A 26,443-nucleotide genomic window follows, 5' to 3' on the forward strand; every position below is an offset into this window, starting at 1 on the left:
CTGAACATCTGCTTCCAAGTTGGAACAAATCTCCAAGCTTTCATCTGTGGTTAGACTTAACTTGAGAATTCATCCTTTCAGCTACGGAGTCCAGAGCCCTTCAACCTTTGTGATTTTTCTTGCTTTTCTTTTTTTGCCTTTATTTTTTCTTTCTTTTTCATTTCTGAATCATTTGGGTCTTCCTTTTTTTGTTTAATTTATCCAGTCAACATCCTTTGCAAGCAAAATGAGTTTATCCTAAAGTATTAATTAAATGAACTTTTGAAAATACAGTATACATTATATATGTGTAGGCATCTAAGGAAAATATTTTTTTTTAAAGATTTTATTTTTTTCCTTTTTCTCCCCAAAGCCCCCCAGTACATAGTTGTATAGTCTTCGTTGTGGGTCCTTCTAGTTGTGACATGTGGGACGCTGCCTCAGCGTGGCTTGATGAGCAGTGCCATGTCCGTGCCCAGGATTCCAACCAACGAAACACTGGGCCGCCTGCAGCAGAGCACGCAAACTCAACCACTCGGCCACGGGGCCAGCCCCTAAGGAAAATATTTTTTAAAATAAAAGTTCAGGGTTTACTTTTCTAAGTCTAAGAGCTTGCGATTACTTGTAGCTATTAGGGAAAAACACACAGGCTTCTGTCCTTCTCTTGATTTCACTGATAAATATGTCTGAAGTGACACACACAACTGAGTAGCTGACTAATCTAAAATCTAGCAATGACAATGCTTATAGGATAAGTTTTAACTGTTTCTGAATGTGACTCTTTGCTGAACTTAAGGAAATGGCTATGGTTTATTATTTGTTTCACCTGTTTCTGGTTTGGATCCATGTGAAGAGCAGCTCCGCATTGTAAAAATCCAACTTTAGGCTAGTTGTTGCTGCAGATTTTGAATCCTGAGATTAATTTGGTTAGGACATCACAACTGCAAATATAATAAATTCCTAATTCTAGTCTCTAAATGAGACTGTGTTACTGCATAACAGAAGAGGAACAATAGTAAGCAGCAAATGTGATAATCAGGCCTTCTCTTTGGTATCAAACATTATGTTCTGAGATTTTCTTTCTCGGTTTTCAGTTGTTTCCTTTTTATTTTCAAACAGTTGCCACTCTATTTCATTCATACTTGATTGTGTGATTCGCTGCATCTAAAGGTCGGAATAGCAAAAGTGAAGGAAGAAGATGTAAAATCAGAGTGGTTTTATTACCCAGCGTGAGTCTATGATCCTTGCAGCCTGTGTCTATGGAAAACTGTTCGTTCTTAGCAAGCTCTAATGCCCTTGAGCTCTGCTCAGTGTGCAAGCCAAATTTACTGTCTTTTACCTCCACTTCTTTTATCTTTCAGAAACATTGGATAGGATCTTTAATGGTTTTACTGTGTCTCCTTTCAAAGAAGTTTGAGATAAAGACAGACTAAAAACGTTACTTTATTTTTAATGTACACGTTCACTGGGATGCTTTCTAATTTCCCTCTCTGAACCAGGTGCATAGTTTAAGTAATGCCAGGGCACTTGTTGCATGCTAGTGTTCAATGATGGTGGCATGTGGCTTCATTTAGGAGCTCCAGTATTCCAGGCCACTTGGCAAAATATGAAAACATAACCTTGTTTTTGTAGTTTGGCTCATTCCCAATGGTTTAAAGTAACCTGATTTCTGTCATTCAGGATTTATTTTGTTAAGTAGCCAAAAAGTAAATAATTTACGTAAAACAGTTGTCAATTTAATTGAACCCTGATGCTTGATTTCAGTCAATTACATGTAATCAAGTGAAGACATCATAAGTGAAAACAGTGAATTTATTTTATGCTAGTAGAATCTCTAACTAAAAGCAATACAGTCACTTGAACATAATATGCAGATAAAACTTGCCTCTAATCCTCCCTACTCAGAGACAGCATTTTTTGGATTTCCTGTCACCACCCATCCTACTGTGAAACAATCTTAAAGCAAGTTCCTCTCTTTTTATTGGGATTTAGGATTGGAAACACCTATACAATTTGAGAGATTATAAACTAGGTTATTGGTGGGTTTTTTTTTTTTTTTTTGAGGAAGATTAGCCCTGAGCTAACATCAGTCGCCAATCCTCCTCCTCCTACTGAGGCAGACCAGCCCCAAGCTAGCATCTGTGCCCATCTTCCTCTACTTTATATGTGGGACGCCTACCACAGCATGGCTTGCCAAGTGGTGCCATGTCCACACCCGGGATCCGAACCGGAGAACCCCGGGCCGCCGAAGCAGAACGTGCGAACTTAACCGTTGCGCCACTGCGCGGGCCCCTATTGTTTGTCAGTTTTTATTGAATGACCTCTTCATTCATCTATAACATTAGCAAAGTGTTCAGTGCAGAACTGAGTCACAGTCTGTTGTTCTCTCAGGGGACTTTTATTCTAGATGAATACAGAGAACAATTTCAAACAGAGCCATGCAGGCTTATGAAACCCAGATAAGAACAATGGGCACATTCAATCTCCTTCACATCATTTTCAAGTCATTCGTTCACATCACGTGATAACAGCACATGCACTGTACTAGATGATGGGGATAAATAATATGGCACGCAGTTGTGCTCTTATTAATAGGACTTCAACCTGTGCCTCACCTTCTTTGCCTTCATGTGATAACTTTCTGGATTTCTTTTGAAATTCACCCTAAGATTTTAGAAACTTCATGCAGTGTTTAGTACCCAGTTTGTTAGACAAATTGATTTTCTTAAAAACCTTAAGCAGAAATGCAAGGTTTTCCTTGAGATTTCTTTTTTATCTTGCTATAAATAAACTTGTATGCATTGAAATATGTTTAATATTTGAATATCGGTCTTTTGCCCTCTTCTTTTCAGTGTAAAACCACATTGATTTTTCAATAAAATCAAAAGGAATTTGGAAAAGAAAGGAGTGATAAAACAGTACATGTTAAATATTAACAATGAAACTTATCTTACCTGTGTAATTTTATGTGTAGTACATTTATTAAGGGTTGCAAATTGACTGTGTACAATTAGGACATGTATGTTATGAGTGTTTGTCTTGAAACAGTTTGAAGAATGGAGATTCTGCCTCTCTGGAATAGGGCTAGTCCCTCGGCCTCTAAACATAGAAAGAATAACCACGTACCTTAATCTTCATTCATCTACATTTATACGTTTCCACAATCCCACCAAGGAACATGTTTTAGTTGATATCATACTAACAAGTAAGTTGTTTTTCTTATGTTTTCATATGTTATTTTGTAATTATTAATCAAACTTATTTTATCATAGATTATCATATCATCTATCGTGTCATAGAATCAAGGCATTTTAGCTTTAGAGACCCATTAGCTCAACAGTATTATTTTATAAAGGAGAAAACATAAGGTGGGAGGGATGAAGTATCTTGGCTGAAATCACAGCTCGTAAATGGTGGAGCCAGAATCAGAAAGTAGAAATCTATCTACTAAGTCAAGTTCTTCCAATTTCATCTGTAAAGCCAAATATGTAAATTAGTTGATTTACGGATTCTTATGTAAGATTCTTATGTAAGATTCTTATGATATTATTCAAATATGCCAATGCTTATTCCTTACAAGTTTATAGAAATTCTAGTGTTCTGACTTTGTTTCCTTTCCCCCTTTTCTTTATAAATAGCATATTTGGATTAAATTTGGGTGCTAACCAAGCTTGTTCTCTTTTTCCTGTCATATTGAAGACCCATGTTTTTAAATTAGACCGTGTGGAGTTTTTGATCACTTTTTATTTAATGACTGAATAGTGTGAGTCTGAAATAAAAATCAACTCATTATGAGTTTTCTGAAACACATTTTAAATCTAATATTGGATGTTACTAATTTTATCTTTTTAAGCTATTATTTCTACTTCTACTAAAATTACTACTACTGTGATCCATTTTATATAGTTCAATTGTTCGGCTAAAAGGAATATATATGTTAAGATTTTTGATATAAAAACCAACTTACTCTCCAGAATGGTTATATCATTGCAATTCATGCTGCCATCAGGAGCATATCACAAACATTACCAATTTTCCTGAACCTTGTAAGCATTCACTAGTAGCATTCTCCTTAATCTCTTCAATTTACCTCACTTTCCCTTCTCCCCCATGAAAAAGCTGGTTCCCAACTCATCAATTCAGTACTCATTTGCTCTATCACAGCCATGCAGCCCTCATATTTTCAAAATTACTATATTCTCACAACTACAAAAAAAGAGGAGAAAACAAAAAGGAACCAAAAACTACTAAATAAAGTTCAAGCTATCTTGCAGTTGCTTTTTCCTCCTAGAATATGTTGCACTGCAGTAGAAAAATCAGAGAACTGTGGCCAAAATATTCTTTAATTAATTCTTCACTCTGTGTAGTTTTGTTGTCAGTCTGTACAAAGATGGAGCCCTTATTTTTTTATTTAAATTCAGTTTTAAGGTTTGCTTTTTCAAACTTTTTAAATTTAGTTTTATTTTTGAATTTCTGAGACACATATTGTTCAAAACTCAAAGCTGTATACAAAGTTCTACTTAAAGAAATCCCATTTCCGTGTCTACACAATCCACCACATTCTCAACCAACTGTATAGGTGACCATCTTCACTTGATTCCAATTTATCCATACTGTGTTTGTTTTTGCAAAAATGAGTGTATATGAATAAATGCATATATGCACACATTGTCCTATTTCATCCTCTATCTCACACAAAGGTAGAATACTATATAATTTCTTTTTCACCTTGCTAACTACCTAACAATATGTCTGGAATCCCAGTAAAATAGTTAATGGACACCTTTCCCATTGATTTTTATGACATTTTAGTACCTCAATTTTTTGCTGTATCTTGTTTATATACAACTAGCCACCAGGACATGGACCTTTTCATAATTTGTAATAATTTGCTGGATACATAATGCCCCATGCATATTGCTGTACAAATAATGCCCTTGTATGCATATGGTTTCCTGTTTGAGGTGTATATTTAAGGTGTATTTCTACAATTGGTATTGATGAGTAAAGCAGTAAATATATATACCATTTTACTATATGTTACAAAAATCCCCTTCATAAGGATTGTAACATTATGCACTCCCACTCCTTTCCAAGGACACTGTCAGCTGATATTTAGTTCAATATACTTAAAAGTATAAATGTTTGTACTAACAGAGATTTTTATCTTTTATACGTGGTAGCACTAAAAGCAAATACCTGTTATGTAGCCAGTATGTTTTGGATAATTGATTGACTTTGTATTTATTGGTTTAAATTATTGTTAACATTGCATAAATGTATATTTCTGCATATGTAAATATTAACCAGTATAATCCAATTTTAGATAGCAGGCTCAAACAGGGTCTACGTAATATCTGTTATTTGAGTAGTTTAAATTAAAATTCCAAGAATTTATGGGCTGATTTTATAGTAGTTTTTGAATGTTCTAGAGAAAACCATTTGTAGTGTTGGATATGTTCTTCAGAAGTGCCATTTAAATGTCATCTTAAAATATACTTTGAAAAATAATCTGAGAAATTTCCCATTCGAGGAAAGTTTTGATTCTGTTTCAGTCTCCACTGATATTTTCCTCTTGAATGTGACGTTGAAGTGTAATATCTCTTTATATTTTCCTTAGGTCGGGAAAGGCCCAGACATCTCAACATTGACGATTACTGGGAGAGCTTCCTCAATAAGACTTCTGCGTTCAAGATTGGTGGTTTGAGTCGGACACAAGGTACAGGATTTCTACCTTATATTCTGTCATTCTATCTGCTATCACATTTCAGAGATTATGAAATATATGTTGTCTTAATAAATATTTAATAAAAATTAGATATACAATTTAAAAATTTTGACAAATTTTCGTAAATTGATAGAAAAATATGGATGGTATAACTTTATGTATATTCATTACATCTGCACTGTTTTTCATTCCATAACACACAAGTACAACTTGCAAAATATTTTATCTTTGAGATTTTGAATGATTAAATGTCATACCACTTGATGCATAAGTATATGAGTCAGAGAAGATTTTGGAAAATTTAAAATAACTAGTGTACTAAAGCTACTCACACTTATGAAAAATAATTGTATCTTTGCAAAGCTAATGATTCCCTGAAAATTTATTGCAGCATGTCTATCTATTTGTACTGTATATGAATCATCCCATCTGCATGTTGATGAGTAGGAAAAACTCTAAGGCATAAGAAATAATGAAGATTTAAAAAATATGAATTTTCTTAAAATAATGTTTGTTTTAATTACAAAAAACTAATCATAATGGTTATGGTAAATATAAACTACGAATTATCTTAACATAATTAATACAAAAATACTAACTGAAATCAGTAACCACTACTAACATCCCAATACAAATGGGTTCATGACTTTCTTTTATATTTACTGTAGTCATTTATGTCAGCATCCTAAATCTCATCGATCTTAATTATAATTTATATTGTTCTTACTGTCTTCAACTGTTTTTCAAATTTAATCCAGTTTTCTGGTGGATTCCTTATTGATTTCTCTAGTCCCTGCCGTGACTTGTCTTTACAATAAGCAATGCACACTCTGCCCGTGCAGTGGGTCAACAGTTCAACGTGTACTCCCTGCTGTTCCATATAATAAAATCTCCAAAGGGGTTTCTTTTTACTTTCTAGAAACTTCTTGTTTGCTCTGATATTCTTGCATGGTATAATATTAGTGTTAGGGATGGTCCTGATGATCTGGGGAACATAAACATTAAGAGTAAATGGACATGGGAGCTCTATTTCTTACACTGATTTTGGCGTTTTTAGGGACTTTGGGATTCATTGACCATATTGTAAAAATTACCTCTAGGGATAATCTCATATACTATATAAAGCATTCGTAACCTTAAAACTAAGTCTTTCTACATCTAAGTGCAACATTTCCTTGGTGAATATTTGAGGCTCTGTTCTTGACCAGTGTTTACCTAAATGTGTAGAGTGGAATATTAATTTCAAGGAATGGAAATAGGTATGATGTTAACAAAAAGAAAAACTAAGTTCTGTGCTCAAATAAATTTGTGAAATACCAGCTTAAACAAAAGTTTCTTTATGACAAGTTTTCCTAGGACTTTTTCTTCTAATGCCGTGTGTATTTCCATAGGGAGGAAATGCTATATTTTTTTGAACATATATCTGGCCAAGAAACATACCTTTATAAATGTGCTCTCAGATGAACTGATTCAGCAGAGGGGTTCTAAACTTGTATCCTCCAATTTGCCGTATAATGTGACAGTGCCTTCAGTTCAATTCAGTTAAGTGCTAGCCATTAAAAGGAGACCAAGTGACAGCTGGCCAGACTAGTATGTGTACCTCAGATACGAATGCTGCTGTTTCATTCCATGATAAGCTTTTCTCTGCATCATCCTAGTCTCAACCTGACTTTACCAACATTTTGGTCTATATGTGACAAAAAGACATGGATAAAACTAATTTCTGCAAAAATTCCTTATATTAACTTCTTCCTGAAATTTCAAGTTCTTTTGCATTTATGAAATCCTTTAATAAAATTGGATCTCTATATATTATGGTATTGGCCAACACTACAACTCTAGCCATTGACACTATTTTTTTACATTGGAAAGACATTTTATTCCTCCAAGGAAATATTTTTTTCTGGAACTTTTCTTCCTTAGAATGAATTCCATTCTATGCTATAGATAACTAGATGCATCATTTTGTTTTTAACAAGCTCACTGTTCTTTTTCTTATCTTTCTCTCAAAATGGGTGACAGGAGCTAGACAGGAAGGGGGAAAAAGGTCTTCCTGTCAGTGAAGAATCTTAACCTGCCAGGTTTTCATTTTGAAGCTCATTCTTGTCTACACATCTAATTAGGCCAAGTAACCAAGAATGAGACAAGAGTATAGATGAATTGTAATCTCAGAAGACATCCTTCTGCAAAGCTTATACATTTATAAGACTTGCAGTGTTCTTTTTCTCTTTCACTAGGAAATAATCCAATGTCACTGAAGCAAAATCAAGATTAAACCTTTGAGGAAAAAATCTTAGCTGTAACATTTTCCTGGGTCCTCTGATTGTGATATTTAAAAAAATGGTGGGAGGAGGATTAGCATTGTTATATATCATACTGTAGCACTAGGGAATAAGGTGCTACTTTACAAATGTGCATCTGTATAAGATGAGACTTTAGGAAGGGAGCCAAGCTGCAGGGCCTGGGCATTAGACTTGTAGTCGGAGAATCTGTGTTCTGGTTTTGACCGTAACATGGAAAAGTTGTGTTAGCTTGAGGTAGTTTCTGACCCCTCTAGACCCCATTTTGGACATTATAAAAAAAATGAAAATCAGTTTTACCTAACAGGATATTTTTAGGAAGAACAAATGTACTTGTGTGTCTGAAGAAATTTCTAAACACTAAAATTATACACAAGAATTGGTTATTAGTATTGTTTGTATAGGTGAAGATAGGAAAATGCAACGATGGGTTCCTGATTGTCTTCGGTTTTATAAGAAACAAGACCTAACACTGCCAGTACATGCCAGCAAATGTATTTCTGAAAAATGAACAAAGAAATACGTAATAGTTATTCTTCTTCTGAAATCTGGTTTTTTCCCTAGGTAAAACAATTACTAGACAAATGATTTTAATTTTCATCAGTTACTAATTGATGAAATAGTCTTGTTTTCTTGGTGAATACCAGTTTTCTAGAAAAGGATTTCTTACAGAACAGTAGATATCTATTTCTATATAGATAGCTATATTTTAAAAGTATCCAACTTTGTAAATATCTATATTTATGTCTGTATCTATATTTTTAAAATAACCCAACCTTGTTCTTCCTTTTGATATCCCTAATCCTTTATGTATTCTACTCTTATTCAACATTTCCATTTAAAAAATCATCAAATTTCAGTTTTTCATATACCACTTTCACAAATTTTGGCATACTTTTGTCTCATTTATATAATAATTTACTTAATAGTATTTTAATGGAAACCAGTGTCACTTCCCATGAGCAATAGCACTGTACTCTGTGCCAGGAACAATTTTAAGCACTTTACAAATATTAATTGATTTAGTCCTCACATCAACCCTATGTGATAGAGTCTATTAATACCCCTATGTGAGAGAGGAGTATACTGAGACATATAGGAGCTATGCCCCAAATCACATAGACAATACATGCTGGAGCTTGGGTTTGAATGTAGGGCTTGGGTTCTTGCCCAACTACACAATACTGTGATAAACAGAAGATAGCTATAAAATATCAATTAATAAATGATGAAATAAAACTTTAAAATATCTGTCCAAGTTTCACTCAGAAGTATCTTAAGTATCATTATTGCAAAACAGTTTTGCTGGGAAGCTGTCTCCGAGAAGGAAGTGAGTATGCAGGAAGTTTATTAGGGAGTCCTCTCAGGACCAACACCCCTGAGGAAAGAAGAGAATGAAGCAAGACTGAGCAGAGGGAGAAGCTGGGGGCAGAGGTATCAGCTCACACCGTGGCAAGCACTGAAACTAGGACAGCTCTTCGAGTTGCCCCAATTTGGAATAAGGAGGCCAGGATTTTATACCTTCATTCCCCCCGCTCCCGACCACTGCCCACATCAATCCATCAGTAAATGCACTCTGCCCCAGGAAAGGAGTTAGACCTTGGTCAGGTGACTCTCTTCTCTCTTCGGCTGAAGGCAACTCCCCCAGAGAGTTGATATCTAGGTACTGTATACTGGCAATAATCTCAATAACTTGGAGCATAGAGTCACGAAGATATATTCCTCTTTTTACTAGAAGCATTATTGTTTAATTTTCCTGAAACATAGCTCAATAATTTTAAATATGGTGCGGCATAGGAGTCAAGGTTCATTTTATTCATTATGTAGACCATATTGTCCTAGTACCATTTATAGAAAAGGCTATCCTTTCCTTCACTGAATTGCAGTGACACTTCTTCCGAATCTGGTGACAGTATTTCTATGAGTCTATTCTTGCACCAATACCATACTGTTTTAACTATTATAGCTATATGGCAAGTCTTGATATGTTGTAACATAAATCCTTCCAAGTTTTCCTCTCTTTCAAGATTTTCTTAGTTATTCTAGATCCTTTGCACTTTCCTAAGAATTTTAGAATTAGCTAGTTAATTTCCAAACACAAACAGATGCACAGATACATAGACACACACACACACCACTGCTAGGACTTTTATTTAAATTGTATTGAAACTATACATTGATTTGGGGACAGCTGGCATTTTAGAAATATTGTTACTGAGTCTTTCAATCTAAGAACATGGTATTTCCTTCCATCTATTTATCCAAATGGCTATTTCTCCAAGATTTATTTAAAAACCCATCTTATCCCCACTGATTTGATATGCCAACCTTATCATGGACTACACTGCCATATGTACTTGGGTTCTTTCTGGATTATCTCTACTATTCCACTGATCTCTGTCTTTAAGAGCCAAAACTGCTCTTAATGTGGGATAGCTCTCCCACATTACTTTTCCTTTTCAGGGTTTTACTGGCTCTTCTTCCCTGTCTCTTTATCTATATGAACCTTATAATAAACTTGACTACCTCCAGAGAAAACTTGATAGAGTATTTATTGGGATTATTTTAAATTATAACTTTATACACGTAGGAAGAAATGACATTTCTGTGATATTGAATCTTTGTATCACTGTCGATTTTATCTATTTTCACTAATTCATCAACTTTGTGCTTCAGAAATGTTTAAATTTTATTTTTGCATATTTTTTGCATGTGTTCTAATGGACAAATCATGCTCAAAACCATTTTAGAGCACCTTTTAAAAATAGCGATAGTATTAACAGGATATCTCATTCTTTTTTGTGATATTAGAGCAACAGAAAATATACAATTTGTTGTCACATAATACAAACTACTTTTATGATTATTTATACTTAATATTTTATTACTGATTAAACATAACAGCTTACTTTATCATATTTTCTCTTATTGCTTAGTAGATAACATGAAGGCTTTGCTTAAAATAACAATTTTCCAAACACAGAGATACGGAGAGCAGATTGGTGGTTAGCAGAGGGGTAGAGGGTGGAGGGAGCACGAAAGGGGTAGAAGGGCACATATGTATGATGATGGATGGAAACTAGACTTTTGGTGGTGAACACAATGCAGTCTATAGAGAAGCCAAAATATAATGATGTACACATGAAATTTACACACTGTTATAAACCAATGTGACCTCAATACAATAAATAAATAAAATTTATTTTCTCTGGTCAAGAGTAGAAAATCTTTAGTCATTTTCATGAGAAAGATTAATATAATTAAAAGTATTATTATATAATGACTATTATATCACTTTAGCACTCTTGATATTCCATGATGCAGTGGTAAAAGGATTAGCACGCTATTCAAAACATTTTACACAATGTTAATAATTTCTGTAAGTGCTCATTAAATTTTATCTTTAATTTAAAAGAAAAGATTTAGAGCCTCAATTTAGGTTGTTGTCATCAGAGTAATCACAATATTAGGGAATCCTACTTCTGGTCTGATAAAGATTCCTGGCAGAAAAGCATATAGGGAAGATATATTTAACCATGTTGCTCTATTCCACTTAAATTTATTTTTTCTTTAAAACATCAAACCTTTATTTTTTCACATAATTTTCTACATGTAATTAATACTAACTGGATATAATTTTAGTTAGTGTCATTTTCATGTAACTTTTAAAAATTTCAGCATTCTATTTTAGCTTTATTTAAATACAGATATATAGGTAGATCAATAAATATTAGGTAACATTACCCTTTCTTCTTTTCGAATTAATGTCTCTATTGTCAACATGAAGCCATTTAATTGGCTGATACAAGAAATCTTTTGGGTCCCAGGAAACAGAACTTGCAGATCTAACATTGCTGTTCATAATTGGCTTTTTGTAAATCATATTTTCATAATTTTTGCCCATTTCATGTGATATTAGGTTGTTTTCTTATCTGCCATTAATTTGTAACACTTTTTCATATTATCCATTAAAAAACATTTTTAGGGGCTGGCCCCGTGGCCGAGTGTTTAAGTTCGCACGCTCTGCTTTGGTGGCCCAGGGTTTCACGGGTTCGGATCTTGGGCACGGACATGGCACCACTCATCAGGCCATGCTGAGGCAGCATCCCACATAGCACAACCAGAAGGACCTACAACTAGAATATACAACCATGTACTTGGGGGCTTTGAGGAGAAGAAGAAAAAAAACATTTTTGATATCTCTCTGAGAGATATTTCTTCCAATCTATTATTTGTTTATTGTGTTTGATTATAGAATTTTTCCCATAAGTTTTTTCCAATTGTATAGTAGAATGGTCCTGTCTTTTATATCCTCTGAGTCACCTGTCTTGGTTAGAAAGGTTTTCTCCTTCAAACGTGAAAATAGACTACTAAAATTTTTCCAAGACTTTTACAGTTTTAAAAAATATTTAGGGGCCGGCTCCGTGGCCGAGTAGTTAAGTTCGCGCGCTCCACTGCGGCGGCCCAGGGTTCGGATCCTGGGCAGAGACATGGCACTGCTCGTCAGGCCACATTGAGGTGGCGTCCCTCATCCCAGAACTAGAAGGATGTGCAACTAAGATATACAACTGTGTACAGGGGGGTTTGGGGAGATAAAGCAGAAAAAAAAATTTAAATATGCAATTCATCTGGAATTTATATTTGGTATGTGAAATTTCCTGTTTGTTTTTCCTTTAGCTAGATAGCAAGTTTCGATTGTATCATTTGTGAAATAAACCAGCTCTTTCCCACTGAAAAAAAATACCATTAATGTAATTAATATATAAATGATGCATTATTTATTAATTATTATAACCAATATAAATCAGTTATTTATAAGTTAATTTATATGGAAATATATAATATAGTGATGCATAACTGAATATATTAAATGTTTAATATATTCAATATTATTAGTCTATCAATTGATGGATATATTAATGAGATAGTTAATATATTCATACACACATACTTTATGGTCTATTTATGGTCATCCTATTTGTTGATTCATTAATTAATTTGTCTATAATTAGTCAGTACCTTACTTTTTAAAAATTGTGATTTTTATAGTATGTGTTAATATCTGATAAGGCTAGCCCCTTTCTCTATTCTCAGTATAAAACATCAAAAACCAGGGATATAAATTATTCATTTTGATGTTGTTTAAAAAATAGCCCACCATCAGCATAGGATATCTGGGAAGTAAGAACAAAATTCTATCAGTGACTATATACAGTATTTCGTACAGTTTTACATGTGCCTTTTGATAAGTTAATTTCTCTTCTACTTATATTACCTGTCTATAATATTTAAATGGCAACACATATCACTCAACTTAAACACTTGTTTTCGAAAAATGATTTCATAAATTCTCAAGAGAGCATTTCTTAGTTAAAACTCAGTTATATTATTGCCAGTGAATGAAAGTCAAAATCCTTCTCTGGAATAAAATAATACAATTTTTCTTATTTTTATGTTGTTATGTTTTTATAGAAAGTATTATGTATAATCCTTAAAATGAGAAAGTATATTTTTAAGCAATGAGTTATGCTAATGATGATTCACCAAGACAATGTTCTAATTCAGCATTAATCCAGATAATAAATGTAAAGCCAAAACTCTGTGTCTCAAAGCATTTTATACATGTAGAGGGATATACAAATTTATAGGATAATAATTTTGCTTTTATTGTTGTTGCAACTGCTTTCGCTGTTAATATTAATGTTATTCTAATTTTAGAATCCTTTCTATAATCAATAGAAATTACATACTCGAAGAATATGTATTTTAGAATTTAATAGCTTTAAATGCAACAACCATGTTTTCTCAGTTATTCACTAGATATTTAGTAAAGTGTAAAATACCAGCATTTTAAAGGACTATAAAATAATTCCTCCCCAGTGAAAATCCGTTTCACCCAGAAATAAAAAATGCTACATTTAAAACAGATTGTTACTAATCTTACTTCAGAAAATAAAACAAATATCTCCAGAAGAGAAACAGACCAAAATGGATTAAAAATTAGTACATCTTTAGGTATCACTGTATAAACAAAACTCCATTATTATAAACACCATTTAAAAGAAATGTGTTTTAGAGAAAGTTTCTTTGTAATAAAATATTTTAATGCCCCAGCAAATGGTCCATAGAAATAGTGTTTTGCTGATGTGGTTACAGTGAACTCTACCCTGCCGCCAGCTCCTATAACCTTAGGCAAGAAACATCCTCTAGACCTTTGAAGTTTTCTCATTTTAAAAATCTATCAGTTGGCATTTCCAGGTTCTGCTCAGCAATGTTTCAGTGTTTAGCAATGGAAAAGGCATTGCTCACATGCATAACAACAACAAAAAGATGGCAAAACAGAAAGTTCGTATTTTAATGAGAGTTGAAGTCACAGGGAAATCAACTGGCCCCAAATCTAAGCAAAGACTGGCACTTGCAGAGAGATACTAAATGCAAGTACAGTTCTACGCTTGTAAGAAGAGTTCAGCTAGGGAGTTTGGAGAATTGGGACACTGAATGTGCACTGATGAAAGAGTAGAAAGATGCCAAGGGTTGAAGTTATAGGGACTATGGCACCCTCTTGGAAGCTTCGTCCCCCAAAACCCCTCTGGCTCTCACAGAAGAAACTGGAAAACTTCTAAAAAGTTGTCCCTTGGAAAAGGGGTCTGCAGCTTCTCTGAGAAGGGCATAAAATCTTCCTGCACCCTTCCCTCTTATATTCCCTAACAAAAGCCTTAACCTATGTGGTGACGAACAACAAATATCCTAGCCTGTAGGGCCCTGGTGAAAACCCATTTTGGTTGGAAGAGGGAGAGAGGAAAAAATCTTCTAATCCTGAGGAGAAGCAGGAATATGTGTAAGACGCAGAACTACAGCTAGCAGAGGGACAATAAAACTGAGAATGCCACATCCCTAAGACCAAGGGACATGATGCCTGCATAGGAATCAGACTTGACCAGAACAACAGAGAACACTGCCGTCACTGATTCCATGACAAGGTTAACGAGCATTAATCACAAGTAACACTGCACAAGTTGCAAAAGGCAGACCCTATATGAGGTATGGTGCCAAGGGAAGACCTAAAGCTGAGGGTGGAATGGACATTAGGAAAAACCCTTTGGCAAACTAGCCCCTACACTAAACAAAATTGTATCACTCTCAACATAAAAATTATGAGACATACAAAGGACAAGGAGAAAATAACACACTCTGAAGAAAAAATCAGTTATTAGAACCAAACTGTGACATGGCACAGATGTTCAAACTATCTGATAGGGCACTCAAAATAACTATGACTAATACGTCTAAGCTTCGAATGGAAAAGGTGGACAAGGTGACAGAATGGATTAATTTCAGCAATGAGATGGACATTATTTAAAAAGAACCAAACAGAAATGCTAGAAATGAAAGCACAAAAAAAGGTATAAATAATGCCTTTGATGGACTCGTCAGTAGATTTGACACAGCTAAGGAAAGAATTTGCGATCTTCAAGTCAGGTCAATAGAAATTACACTAAGTTAAAGATAAAGAGAAAATAAGATAGAAAACAAAAGAGGCTTTTACAGCTATAGAACAATATCAAACAGTCTAACATACTTATAATTGCAATTCCAGAAGGCAGAAAGATAGCAAGAATACTGCAGATGAAAAGTAGAAATATTTGAAAAGATAATAGCTGCGCATTTTTTTTAAAAACCTAGGTAAATCATATTTAAACTGCTGAAAACAAGCAACAAAAAGAAAATCTTGAGATAGATTTAAAAGAAAGACACATTACATATGGAAGAATAAAGACTTCTCTTCATAAACCATGCAAGCTAGATGATAATGGAGTGACATCTTTAGTGATTAAAGAAAAAAATATTTTCAATCTATAATTCTATACTCAGCAAAAATACTTTTCAAAATGTGGAATTAAAGAGTTCTTCAGGTCAATATGCAAAAACCAATTGCATTTCTATATACTAGCTGTGGACAAGTGGGGTTTGACATTAAAAATATCATTTACAATAAGAAAAAATCCTGCAATTCTTAGGTAAAAATCTAACAAAACATGTGCACGATCTGTATACTGAATAGTACAAAACACTGATGAAAGAAATCCAGTAAGCCTAAATAAATAGGTATATCGTTCATTGATTGAAGACCTAATATTGTTAAAATGTCAATGCTCTTCAATTTGATATATAGATCCAATGTATTTCCAATCTATTTCTCATCAGACCTTTTTTGTAGATATTGACAAGCTGATTCCAAAATGTATATGGAAAGACAAAAGAACTTATTTCCAAAAAAAAATTGAGAGGGAAGAACAAAATTGGAATACTTACACTAACAGATTTTAAGATATACCTAAAAAATACTTTAATTTGTATTGGCTAAACATAGACATATAGACAATTTGTATTGACTAAAGATCGTCATAAAGCTCAAATGAATGGAAGAGAAAACCCAGATTTAGACCCACACAAATATAGTCAACTGAATGTTTTGGGGTCTGAAGTAGTACTAAATAAATGATTGATACAAGCTAGGTCCACTGATGGATGATCAGATTAGATAGTGAAAGTTCAAAGAGAAAGGGAATATTTGCATCATCTCAAAGTATTTCCACAAAATATTTATTAAATACAAAGAGAAAATACTCACTTTACACTGGAGAACTTGGCAGATACCACCTTAACCAAATTAATTAAGATTAACATGACTGGGATTAAAATATATCAACATCATTATATCTCCTGATAATTAGTCACTGAGAAGGGGAAGTAATCTCTCTGGTATCATTCCCCAAAATATATATCCTCAACCTTACCATGAGAAAGCATCAGACAAACTCAAACTGAGGGGCATTCTATAGAATAACTTATCAGTACTGTTCAAAAGTGTCAATGTCATAAAAGACAAGGAGAGACTGAGTCATAGATTGAAGGAGACTCAGGGGACATGGCATCTAAATGCAATGCGGAATCTTGGAGTGGATCCTGGGATGTAAAATAACGTTAGGGGAATAACTGATGAATAAAGTATATAGCTTAGTTAATCATATTATACCAATGTTACTTTCTTAGTTTTGATAATTGTACATTTCCAAATAAAAAGTTTTTTTTAAAAGTCTGTCAGATAATATCATTTCTGGAATTATTCCGAACACTAATTATTTTTTAATTTTATTGTTAAAAATCTATGGCATGTTTTAGAATTCCTGTAAGACTGTGTCTTTCTTTGTGTTAGGTGAATTTGGGATGGTAATGTGATGATAAGTTGAGTTTTGGTTGCTACTGCACAAAAAGTGGAACAAGGAGGATTCCAAAGCTAAGCAGTTAGTTTAATTCCTAAAAATATATTAATATATCTTTAAAATCATTTAGAATGCTTACAATAAAAACAAACGTGAATAGTAGTAATAGCATGGGTAGATTAAGAGCAAGTTCTAACACATTGACCTAATTTTATTTTGCTAAACTCTTAGATCTCGGAAAATATGTCATAATTATGTTCTTCATTTTCCACAAGGCACTGGACAAATTCCATTATATCCTTGTGATACAAGTATGTGGATTTTAGTATATTGAACACTTACATCCCAAACTTCTGATAAATGGTCATTACAATCTATCATTATAGTCACTCCCTTCTTTATGCTTTCAACTCCCTTGTCCATCTTCCTTCTATACACTAGGCAAAACCACAACCATGGTGAATTAGTCAGTGATTGCTGCATTAAAACTGCAAACAAACATCCCTCTAATCCCAATGTCTTATAACCAGAAACATTTATTTTTCTTGCTTATGGATCTGCTGATTATCTGGGAAGCTCTTCTTTAGATTGTGCATCAGATTCAGGGCTGCTCTATATGTTTACTTTTTCTGGGACTTTCCTACAACATGTTCTCATTGTGGCTGGAAGAAGCACAAGAGGGCAAGTGGAAATACAAAATACTTCTTAAGGTTTCAACTTGCATGCTCTCACCCACACCCGCATTACATTGGTCGATGAAGTCATGCTTAGTATCAGTGGAGATGGGAAATATAATGGCCTATCTTAACACAGGAAACATTAAAGTCAAATCACAATCGAAGCATGGCCAGGATTATATAATTATAATAAAGAGGGGGAGTGAAGTATCGGGAAAAGTGATCGAGTTACTACATCAGACACAAACCAACTCTCTGCCATTTCTATACTTGCACATGTAGAGCTGAATATGGCTGAAGGACAAAGAAAAAGAAAAAACAGAGCAAAAACAAACAAAAAGAACTCTGACTTTACTTCCAATACTAGGGCCAAATTATTTGTACTCCTATCTCAAGGCAGCCCCTCCACTTGAGCCCCAGATCCCACCTGTTCTAGTTTATTCAACAGCCTTGCCTCTCAATTATTCCTCATCTCACCTACATCTGCAACGTTTGTATTGACTGGATGATTCCCACAGTATATACTAGCTTGTTATGATAGCGGTATGTATATAAACGAACACCTTGATCTGCAGATGGCACCTGCAGCCACTGATGCATTTTTCTCTTTTTATTTGAAGCAAAATTTCTAGAAAGAAATGTCTATATTTACTATACTTCTTTATCTCTATTCTCAATTCTCTAACTCACTTCAGTGAGGATTTAATCCTGACAACTCGACTGAAATTGCTTTTTTTAGGGAAATCATGGCTTTCATGTTGTAATATCTATAGGTCAATGCTATGTTCTTCTTTTGCTTCATCGCTCAGTAGCATTTGACATAGTTGACTTTGCTCTCCTTGAAATGTTATATTCACTAGGCATTTGGTTTTCCTCCTACGTCATTGTTCCGCCTTTCTGAGTCTTCTTTTCTGTCTCTTATCTGCTAACAGAACTCTAGGTGTTGGCTTGATTAAGGGCTCGGTCCTGTCTCTTCTCCAGTTATATGATCATCCTGGTCATTTCTTTCAGGCTTGTGAATTCCATCTATACACCGTGACCTCCTAATTTATATCTCCAACTCCAAACTTTCTCCCGAGTTTCAACTGCATATTTTCTTTTTCACATGGATCTCTAGTAGGTATCTCTTGCTAAATGTTAGTCTTGATATACCTGTCCCTTCCCTCTCATGCTAATTTATTCCCCAAAGATTTCTCCATCTCCGTTAATAGCACCATTATTTATCTAGTTTATTGTGCCAGAAACCTAGGATCATATTTAAGTCCTTCCTTTTCTCATTGCACTTTTCCAGCTCATCAGTGAAGACTGATACCAAAGCCATAAAAATATATCCCGTTTCCGACCACTTTTTACTACCTCCACTGCTTTCACCCTAGTCTGTACCAACTGAACTACTGCAACAGCTCCCTTTATTTCTGTCTTGCACCCTACACTCTAACCTCCATACAGAAGACAGAGTGATCTTTCATAAAACATAAATTGGGCCATACTGTTTAAAAGCTCCCCGTGTTTTCCTGTTCAACTTTAGGAGGTAAGGTCAGAAAGGCCCCAAAGGATCTGGTTCCTGCTTTTTTTTCTCACCTTCCCTTCTCTAATCTCTCCCACTCTTTCCTGAGATCCTACATCAACGTTCTGAGCCAATTCCTAGTTAGGCCTTTAAATTGCTCACCCTTCTGCTTGGAACACTCTTATCCCAACTTCTTGTTTAACTTCCTCTAAATCTTTTAAGCCTACATTAAATGTCACTCTTCTGGAGAAGTTTTCCCCCAAAACAGCCTCTATCTTTAAATAATTAACCTAAAACCTATTACATAGTCATCTGTTTATTCCTCTTCTTCTTCCCCACTAGAAGTTCCATGACACAGGGATATTTTTTGTCTCACTTTTTACAGTATTCCTAGAAAATAGAACAGTTCCTTGCTCGATTTATTCATGTACTAATATTTATTGAGAACTACTATATGCTAAAATCCTGTTCTAAATTCTGTAGATATAGCAGAGAGCTAAACAGACAGAAATCTTTGCCCTCCTGTTGTTGGGAAGAGGCAGACAATAATCAAACAGGATGGGGAGAGAAAATGGGCAGGGGAGGGGGATAAAGAAAATCATAGTGTTGGAGGTGCAATTTTGAAGATGCTGGCTAGGAAAGTCCTTAGTGAAGGGACAATGTGAATGAATGAATTATCCTGCAGGGATGGCTATAATATTGCTGATAGTCTTATCTGAGTCCATGCCACTTCTATCTTGTCTAAACCCATAAACTATTTAGTAAATTTATGTATCACAAAAAAACAGGAAGAGAAAACCAATATGCTAGAATGCCAAGTGCATATTTAATCTCAGTATTCTGTAATGTTTTATTGAGGTCTTTAAGACAGAGTATTAAGGAAATAGAATGTCTGACATTTGGGTTCAAAGCATCAATAGCATAAACGGAATATGGTGGTGTGCAGCTTGGGAGCACATACTTGGTTTTGGCTTACTTCATTCTTGATAACGTACTTTGTAGTAAGTTTATCTAAAAATTTAAAGTAAATTTGAGCCATAATAGTAAAATCACTTTTCTCAAGTGTAAGAATATAGGTAATTGCTCCAAACTGCTTCACACTAGTTTGATCATACCTGGATAATTTAGGTCAATTAAACATACTGTATATTAAGATACTGGAAGATAGAGTGCTTCTTTGCATGGATAGTGAGTAATGAAGGATATTGAGTAATGTTATATCTCAGGAAATGGCTAGTAAATACCTGATAAATGGTCAGACAACTCTGTTGCAGGTACCTGTAACCGAAACCTGCAACTAGACCTAACTGGTGCTGCAGAAACCAGACATAGCTACAGCTGTTAGGAAAGAGTGAAGTCAGAAATTTGGAAAATCTTACATTAAGGATAAGGCAACAGTCAACGTGTTATAATCTAGGTAGAAATGGTGATGTCCCAAAACAAGGACAGTATTTGCAGATCCAGAAAATCACTCATCATAGATGAAATATAGCGCCGAGCTAACCTTACTAGTTTGGGATCGCATATTGAAGGACCTAGCAAAGACAAGACAGTCAGGATCTTAAATCCCTGGAAGCCTAGATAACTAGCAAGACATTGACGGATGTATAGACGTGGGTCTAGTGCTTGAGGGAATAAATTATAGTGAGCATGGAAAAGTGACTTCTCCAAGTGTGGAAGACGGAGTTTGATTTCCTATATTGCTGCTGAGACTAGAACTTCAACCAGAAACTGGTAGCTCCAAGCAGTGGAACTAGGGACTAAAACAAGGAAGAACTTTCTAATTTTGCTTCATGCAGGAACTGAGTACCTTAAGAAATAGGAACTCTTCATCAGATGATGGGTCCAAATGGTTGCTGAGGGACCATCTCCCATAGACTTTTTAGAATATATTCCTGCATTCACTGGGAGGTTATACATGAGGACCATTAAATTAGAACTCAAAGATTCTGTCAGTCTATGTTAATGATATTAATAAAAACAGATCTATATAGGTTTGTTTGCTTTTGGAATAATCTATTTTTGATGCTAAGTTTAAAATATTTTCTCTTTCTTAAAAAAATGGAACACTTTTTTTTCTTAGATGCTAGAAAAGACATAAGAAAGAAAAATTTAAAATAAGTGTTCAGATAGTAAAATGAAAGGCAAATCATATACTTTCCTACTAGTTTTGGGATCAAGCAAGATGTGAGTTAGAGAGTGCAATTTTGTTTTTTAAAATGTAGTATCAGTATCCTCTTTCCAGTTTTATTGGTCTAGTAATGTTTTTATTGTGGTGGGAGCAAATATCAAGTGCCTTCCTTGGGGAAACATATGAAAACATGCTTAAAATTGAGCATTTAGCCGCATGCATAAGATAGAGAAGAAATCAAGGCAAAAGTATGGAAGATCACTGGCATGGAATCCACTGGTATGGAAAAAATTAGAATGCATTAGCTTCTATGCAAGAGCCTCAAGACATGGAAGCTGTAAGGAAAGTTTGGAGAAATAGTAAAGGTGGCGACAGCTTTAACACATCTGGGTCACTTTTGAGAAACAAAGCAATTTTGTAGACTTCACATTTTTGTTTTAATTCTTAGACTCTGACAAGCAAAAATATGTTCTAAACCATGCCTTATGACCTGTTTGGTACAATCAAAACAACAGAATTCCTGCTTTATGCTACACAAATATTAAATTTCTCATTATGTTTGTTTTTGCATGAAAAACTATAATATTGGACTCTAGTTCCAGAGTAGGTATTACATTGTCAGTGAGGTTAATTAAAATCTTCTATCACTTCAAACCTTTAATTTACAGCACAAAATTCAAGAAATAACAAAATATGTTGGATAAGAAGAGTTTAAAATGAAAATCAATATGCATCTGTCAAATTTGTAATCGGAGCTCTATCTGATATGTCAAAAATCCAATTACACCTGAGCTGAAATTGTTATTTTATTTTATTTTTTAGCTGACATCCCTATGTATATTTAAGTCTAAAAGTAAGATCAAATGGATATATGCTGTCATGCTCTCCATGAGCAGGAAATAAGTACACAGTTGAAACTCTTTACCGTCACCAGCTCTGTGGGCAAGTCAAAATTTAATCTTAGAGAAGGGATTAGATTTACATTTTTTCAGTTATCTCATAAAAGGGAAATGATGAATATATTTTATGAAAACATCCATTCTAGAATTTCCCTATTTTGACTAGGCACAACCACTCATTACCTTTCACCACTTTTATTCTTTCTGAATTCTGGTGGCTATAATGGATTTCCTTTCCTATCGCAACTGGGCATGTATTGGAATCCCTGGCTCTTTGATAGGAGCAGAAGAAGCCATCACTGAGTGTTATTCATCTTATTATCACATGTAAATGGTACTGTGATTTTTATCACAACTTCTATCAGGAATAAAACTGATAGGAGGGAAAAGTAAATGGTGAGACATTTATCTTGTGGACAAGAACTCAATTTCTGAATATATTAGCAAACTCTCCACGTTTGACATTAGTTTGTTACTTGTCAGGGCTGAGTTTTGAGAATGCTAAATTCATTTATAGCAAAGTATATACATGTGTTTAGGTAGTGAAAGTGTTGAATACTTGGTGGATTATTTATTATTTATTATTTATCATTAGCAAATCCTTTTATGTGATGTATGTTTGCTAAGTTATCCATTCCTATCCACCTCCAAAGTCTCATCCCCAAAGATCGTAGGAGTGTGAGATCTTACCATCATCATCTGTCTTCCTTCCATGTTGAAGTATGTAATTATACATTTATCCCTCTTTATAGCTGCTGGCACATGAACACCAGTTCTTTTGGGTCATCCCTCACTCATTCTCAGCATTCATATCCCAAAGGGCAGTGTACATCCACTTTTTATTTTAACCACTCTCACTCCTTTGCAAATCCTAAAATTTTACCACACCATCCTCTAGAATTCATGATCTCTCATAAGGAAAATACCCTCTATCCCCTAAATCAACTTCTCTGAATGTTTTCTGTACCTTCTTGACTCTTCCCCTGAGAAGACACTGGTTCTCTGAAATTAGAAAAATCTTCCTCACCACTTTGAAATACACTGTTATTGTTATTGATGGTGGCATTAAGTATCCTAATTATTTGTGTTCCTTGATTTTTACATTTTAATGTTTGGCAACATTTTCTGTCACTCCAAAAAAAACTTATAGAACTAAGGGAATCATAATATATAAATGGAAAAAACATCTATCTTGGATTGTCTGTAAATATTGGAAACAATTTATATTTGAGAAAACATTTTTTAAATACTCCTATTTATTGGACTTCTGGTTTTGCCAAGATAGCACAGTCCTATTCCTTCCCACCCTATTCTAGCCAAACATTAATGGAAGAACCGCATGTCTCCCACCCACATAGGTTCAGTGGGTCCAAGCAGATAATTAATTTTGTACCCTCCCCCATGCCACCCTCATGCCTCACAAGCAGTAGACTCTGATTTCCTTCCCCTCTCCTATCTGTGGTGTTGATGGGGCCAAGCAGAAAACTAATCTATCACTCCTGCATTTGAAGTAGGCAGTCCTCCACTTCCCCTGCCAGAATGGTGTTGGTGGGACTGAGAGGAGAGTTTATCTTCTATTTCTTTCCTGGCAGAAGCAGGTGGAGCTCCAAGTACCCCACCAGGGTAGTGTCAACAGGGTTGTCACAAGCTGAGAGTCTATCCCCAGCCAGCGGTCACGAGATTTAAAGAGATGATGCCTGGAGGGTCTAGTCACGTCTAATTGCACCTGTTGTCAAGGAAACTGAGCAAATTGGTGTAGGTTGGGCTAGTAAGCAATCCACTTTTCTTCCCACTCCTGGTGTCAGCAAGATCCAGTAGGATGTAATGCAGGGTCAGCAGGCACTCCTACTCTAACCCAATCCCTGGAGTCAGTGGGATCCAGTGGGGAACACAGTCTTCACTCCTATCAGGCATCAACAAGGTAGAGTGAAGAAAAGTGAGGCAGGATGGTTGGCATTCTGCTTCCCTTCTCTCCAAATGTGAGCAAGGACCAGTGGGGAACTAAGCCTCTCGCTCCATGTAACATCAATGAGGTAGAAGGAAGTGGTGAGAGGTAGAGCTTGGTTGGCACTCTGCTTCCTTCCACCTCTTCTCTAGGGCTTAACAGGGAGCAGAACTTCTATAATACCCTTCTGTAATGAGGCAATGTTAATCGTGCCCCACGTTCTGCTTCAGCAAATGATTTTGAATTCTCATGAAACAAATGAAAAAATACAGAATCTCGGGAAAAATGTAAGTTAAATAAAGAACCAAATGGAAATTATAGAACAGATGAAATTCAAAAAGTTAAATAAATGTCTTTCTGGATGAGATCAAGAATAGAATGAAGATGATGGAGAGTAGAATCAGCGAATGTGAGGATGGATCAATAGAATTTCCACAGTCTGAACCACAGAGAGAACATAAACTGAAAAAAGAAATGAACAGAGTTCCGGAACCCCTAGGAAAATAAGAAAAGAGATAACAGTCATATTATTAGAGCCCCAGAGGGAAAGGAGAGTATGGGACTGAAACATTATTCAAAGATATAATGTCTGAAAAACCTGCCAAATTTTATGAAACACATAATCCTGGAGATTTGAGAGGCTGAGTAAACTCCAAATAGTTTAAAGTAAAAGAAATCCATGACAAGACACATCATAATTAAACTTATGAAAACTAAAAATAAACAAGCTTTGAAAGCAGCCAGAGACAAACAGTGCATTACTTATAGGGAAACACTATTCAAGTGACAGATTTCTCATCTGAAACCGTGGAGGCCAGAAGGAAGTGGTACACATTTTTCAAGTACTGAAAAGAAAGAACTGTAAACTCCATATCTAAAGAATATATCCTTCGTGAATAAAGGAAAACTATAGACATTCTCAGATGATGGAAAAGAAGGAGAATTTGTTATAAGCAAACCAGCTCCTAAAGAATGTCTAAAGGTTGTTCTCTAAACAGATAGGAAATGATAACATACAGAAAGATTAGAGCTTCAGAAAGTGAAGAACGTCAGAATGCATAAAATAAATGTTAATATAATAAACGATTCTACTTCTTTTGAGTTCCTTAAATCATATTTTCTGATTGAAGCAAAAATTACAACACTGTCTGATATGGAGTCTATATTATCTATATCTTTCTGTCTAGAGAGAAAGAGATTGAGGAAAGTCTTAAGATAATTCTATTTAAACTATAGAGCAGATAAAGTGATCTAAATAGAATCAGTTATATTAACTATATTTTTTTATATTCTGTATTTTTGGTGTTCTGGTATCTGGGACCTTGCTGACTGGGATGGAACTGCACCTCCTAGGGTTAGCTACTTCCTCAAGATAGTAAATGACTCATTTGTGAGAGTGCCTTTCATATGCAAACTAACCAATCCAGAACCCATACCTTCCATACCTCTTCTATCAGGCTTTTACATTCCAGGCCAGTATTCCCCTACCCTTATCACTCCTGGGCCAGGTACTCCTACACCTCAGAGCCGACTGAAATTACTCAAACTAGCCAGTCCTAACCCCACTAGCCGACTTACCCTATCTTGCTTATTCCTTCTCATGAAAACCACAAGAAAGACTCTTGCCCATTGCCCCACCCCATGACCAACTCTGATGCTTCTCCATGTGGCCCTGCATGTCATGCCATGTCTCTTGTTTCTAGGGATATTTGAGTGTAATAACCTCTTCCTTCATAACGGTCATTTCTGTGTCTGCATTTCTTACCATACCTGATTAAAACAAATCCCAGGTACATTTTAAAACATAAAGTTTATATGCTTCATTCAAAGTAGTAAAACGTTGATACTTGTGGACAGCAATGAGTTGCATATGCATATTGAATTACCATTTAAAACAACTAAAAAAATTGTATGAAGTGATACACTCAAAAATACTATAAATCCTACAATAGGTTCAAGTAACCCATGGCAATATCACTACAGATAAACTAAGACCTCAGGAAAATAAGGTAATATTATAAATAACTCTAAACACATAAATTCAACAACTTAG

At 34.8% G+C, this 26,443-nt stretch overlaps 1 protein-coding gene across 1 annotated transcript in view; it reads left to right on the forward strand.

Moving 5' to 3' along the window:
- CFAP47 (cilia and flagella associated protein 47) overlaps positions 1-26,443 on the forward strand; it is a 423,199-nt gene that overhangs the window by 341,314 nt on the left and 55,442 nt on the right. The window contains exons 56-57 of the mRNA XM_070502678.1: positions 3,028-3,184; positions 5,600-5,698. Coding sequence (XP_070358779.1) covers positions 3,028-3,184; positions 5,600-5,698 — 256 coding nt within the window. The remainder of the gene's footprint in view (positions 1-3,027; positions 3,185-5,599; positions 5,699-26,443) is intronic.

This window comes from Equus asinus, chromosome X (assembly GCF_041296235.1).
Source record: "Equus asinus isolate D_3611 breed Donkey chromosome X, EquAss-T2T_v2, whole genome shotgun sequence".
Taxonomy (NCBI): Eukaryota; Metazoa; Chordata; class Mammalia; order Perissodactyla; family Equidae; genus Equus; species Equus asinus.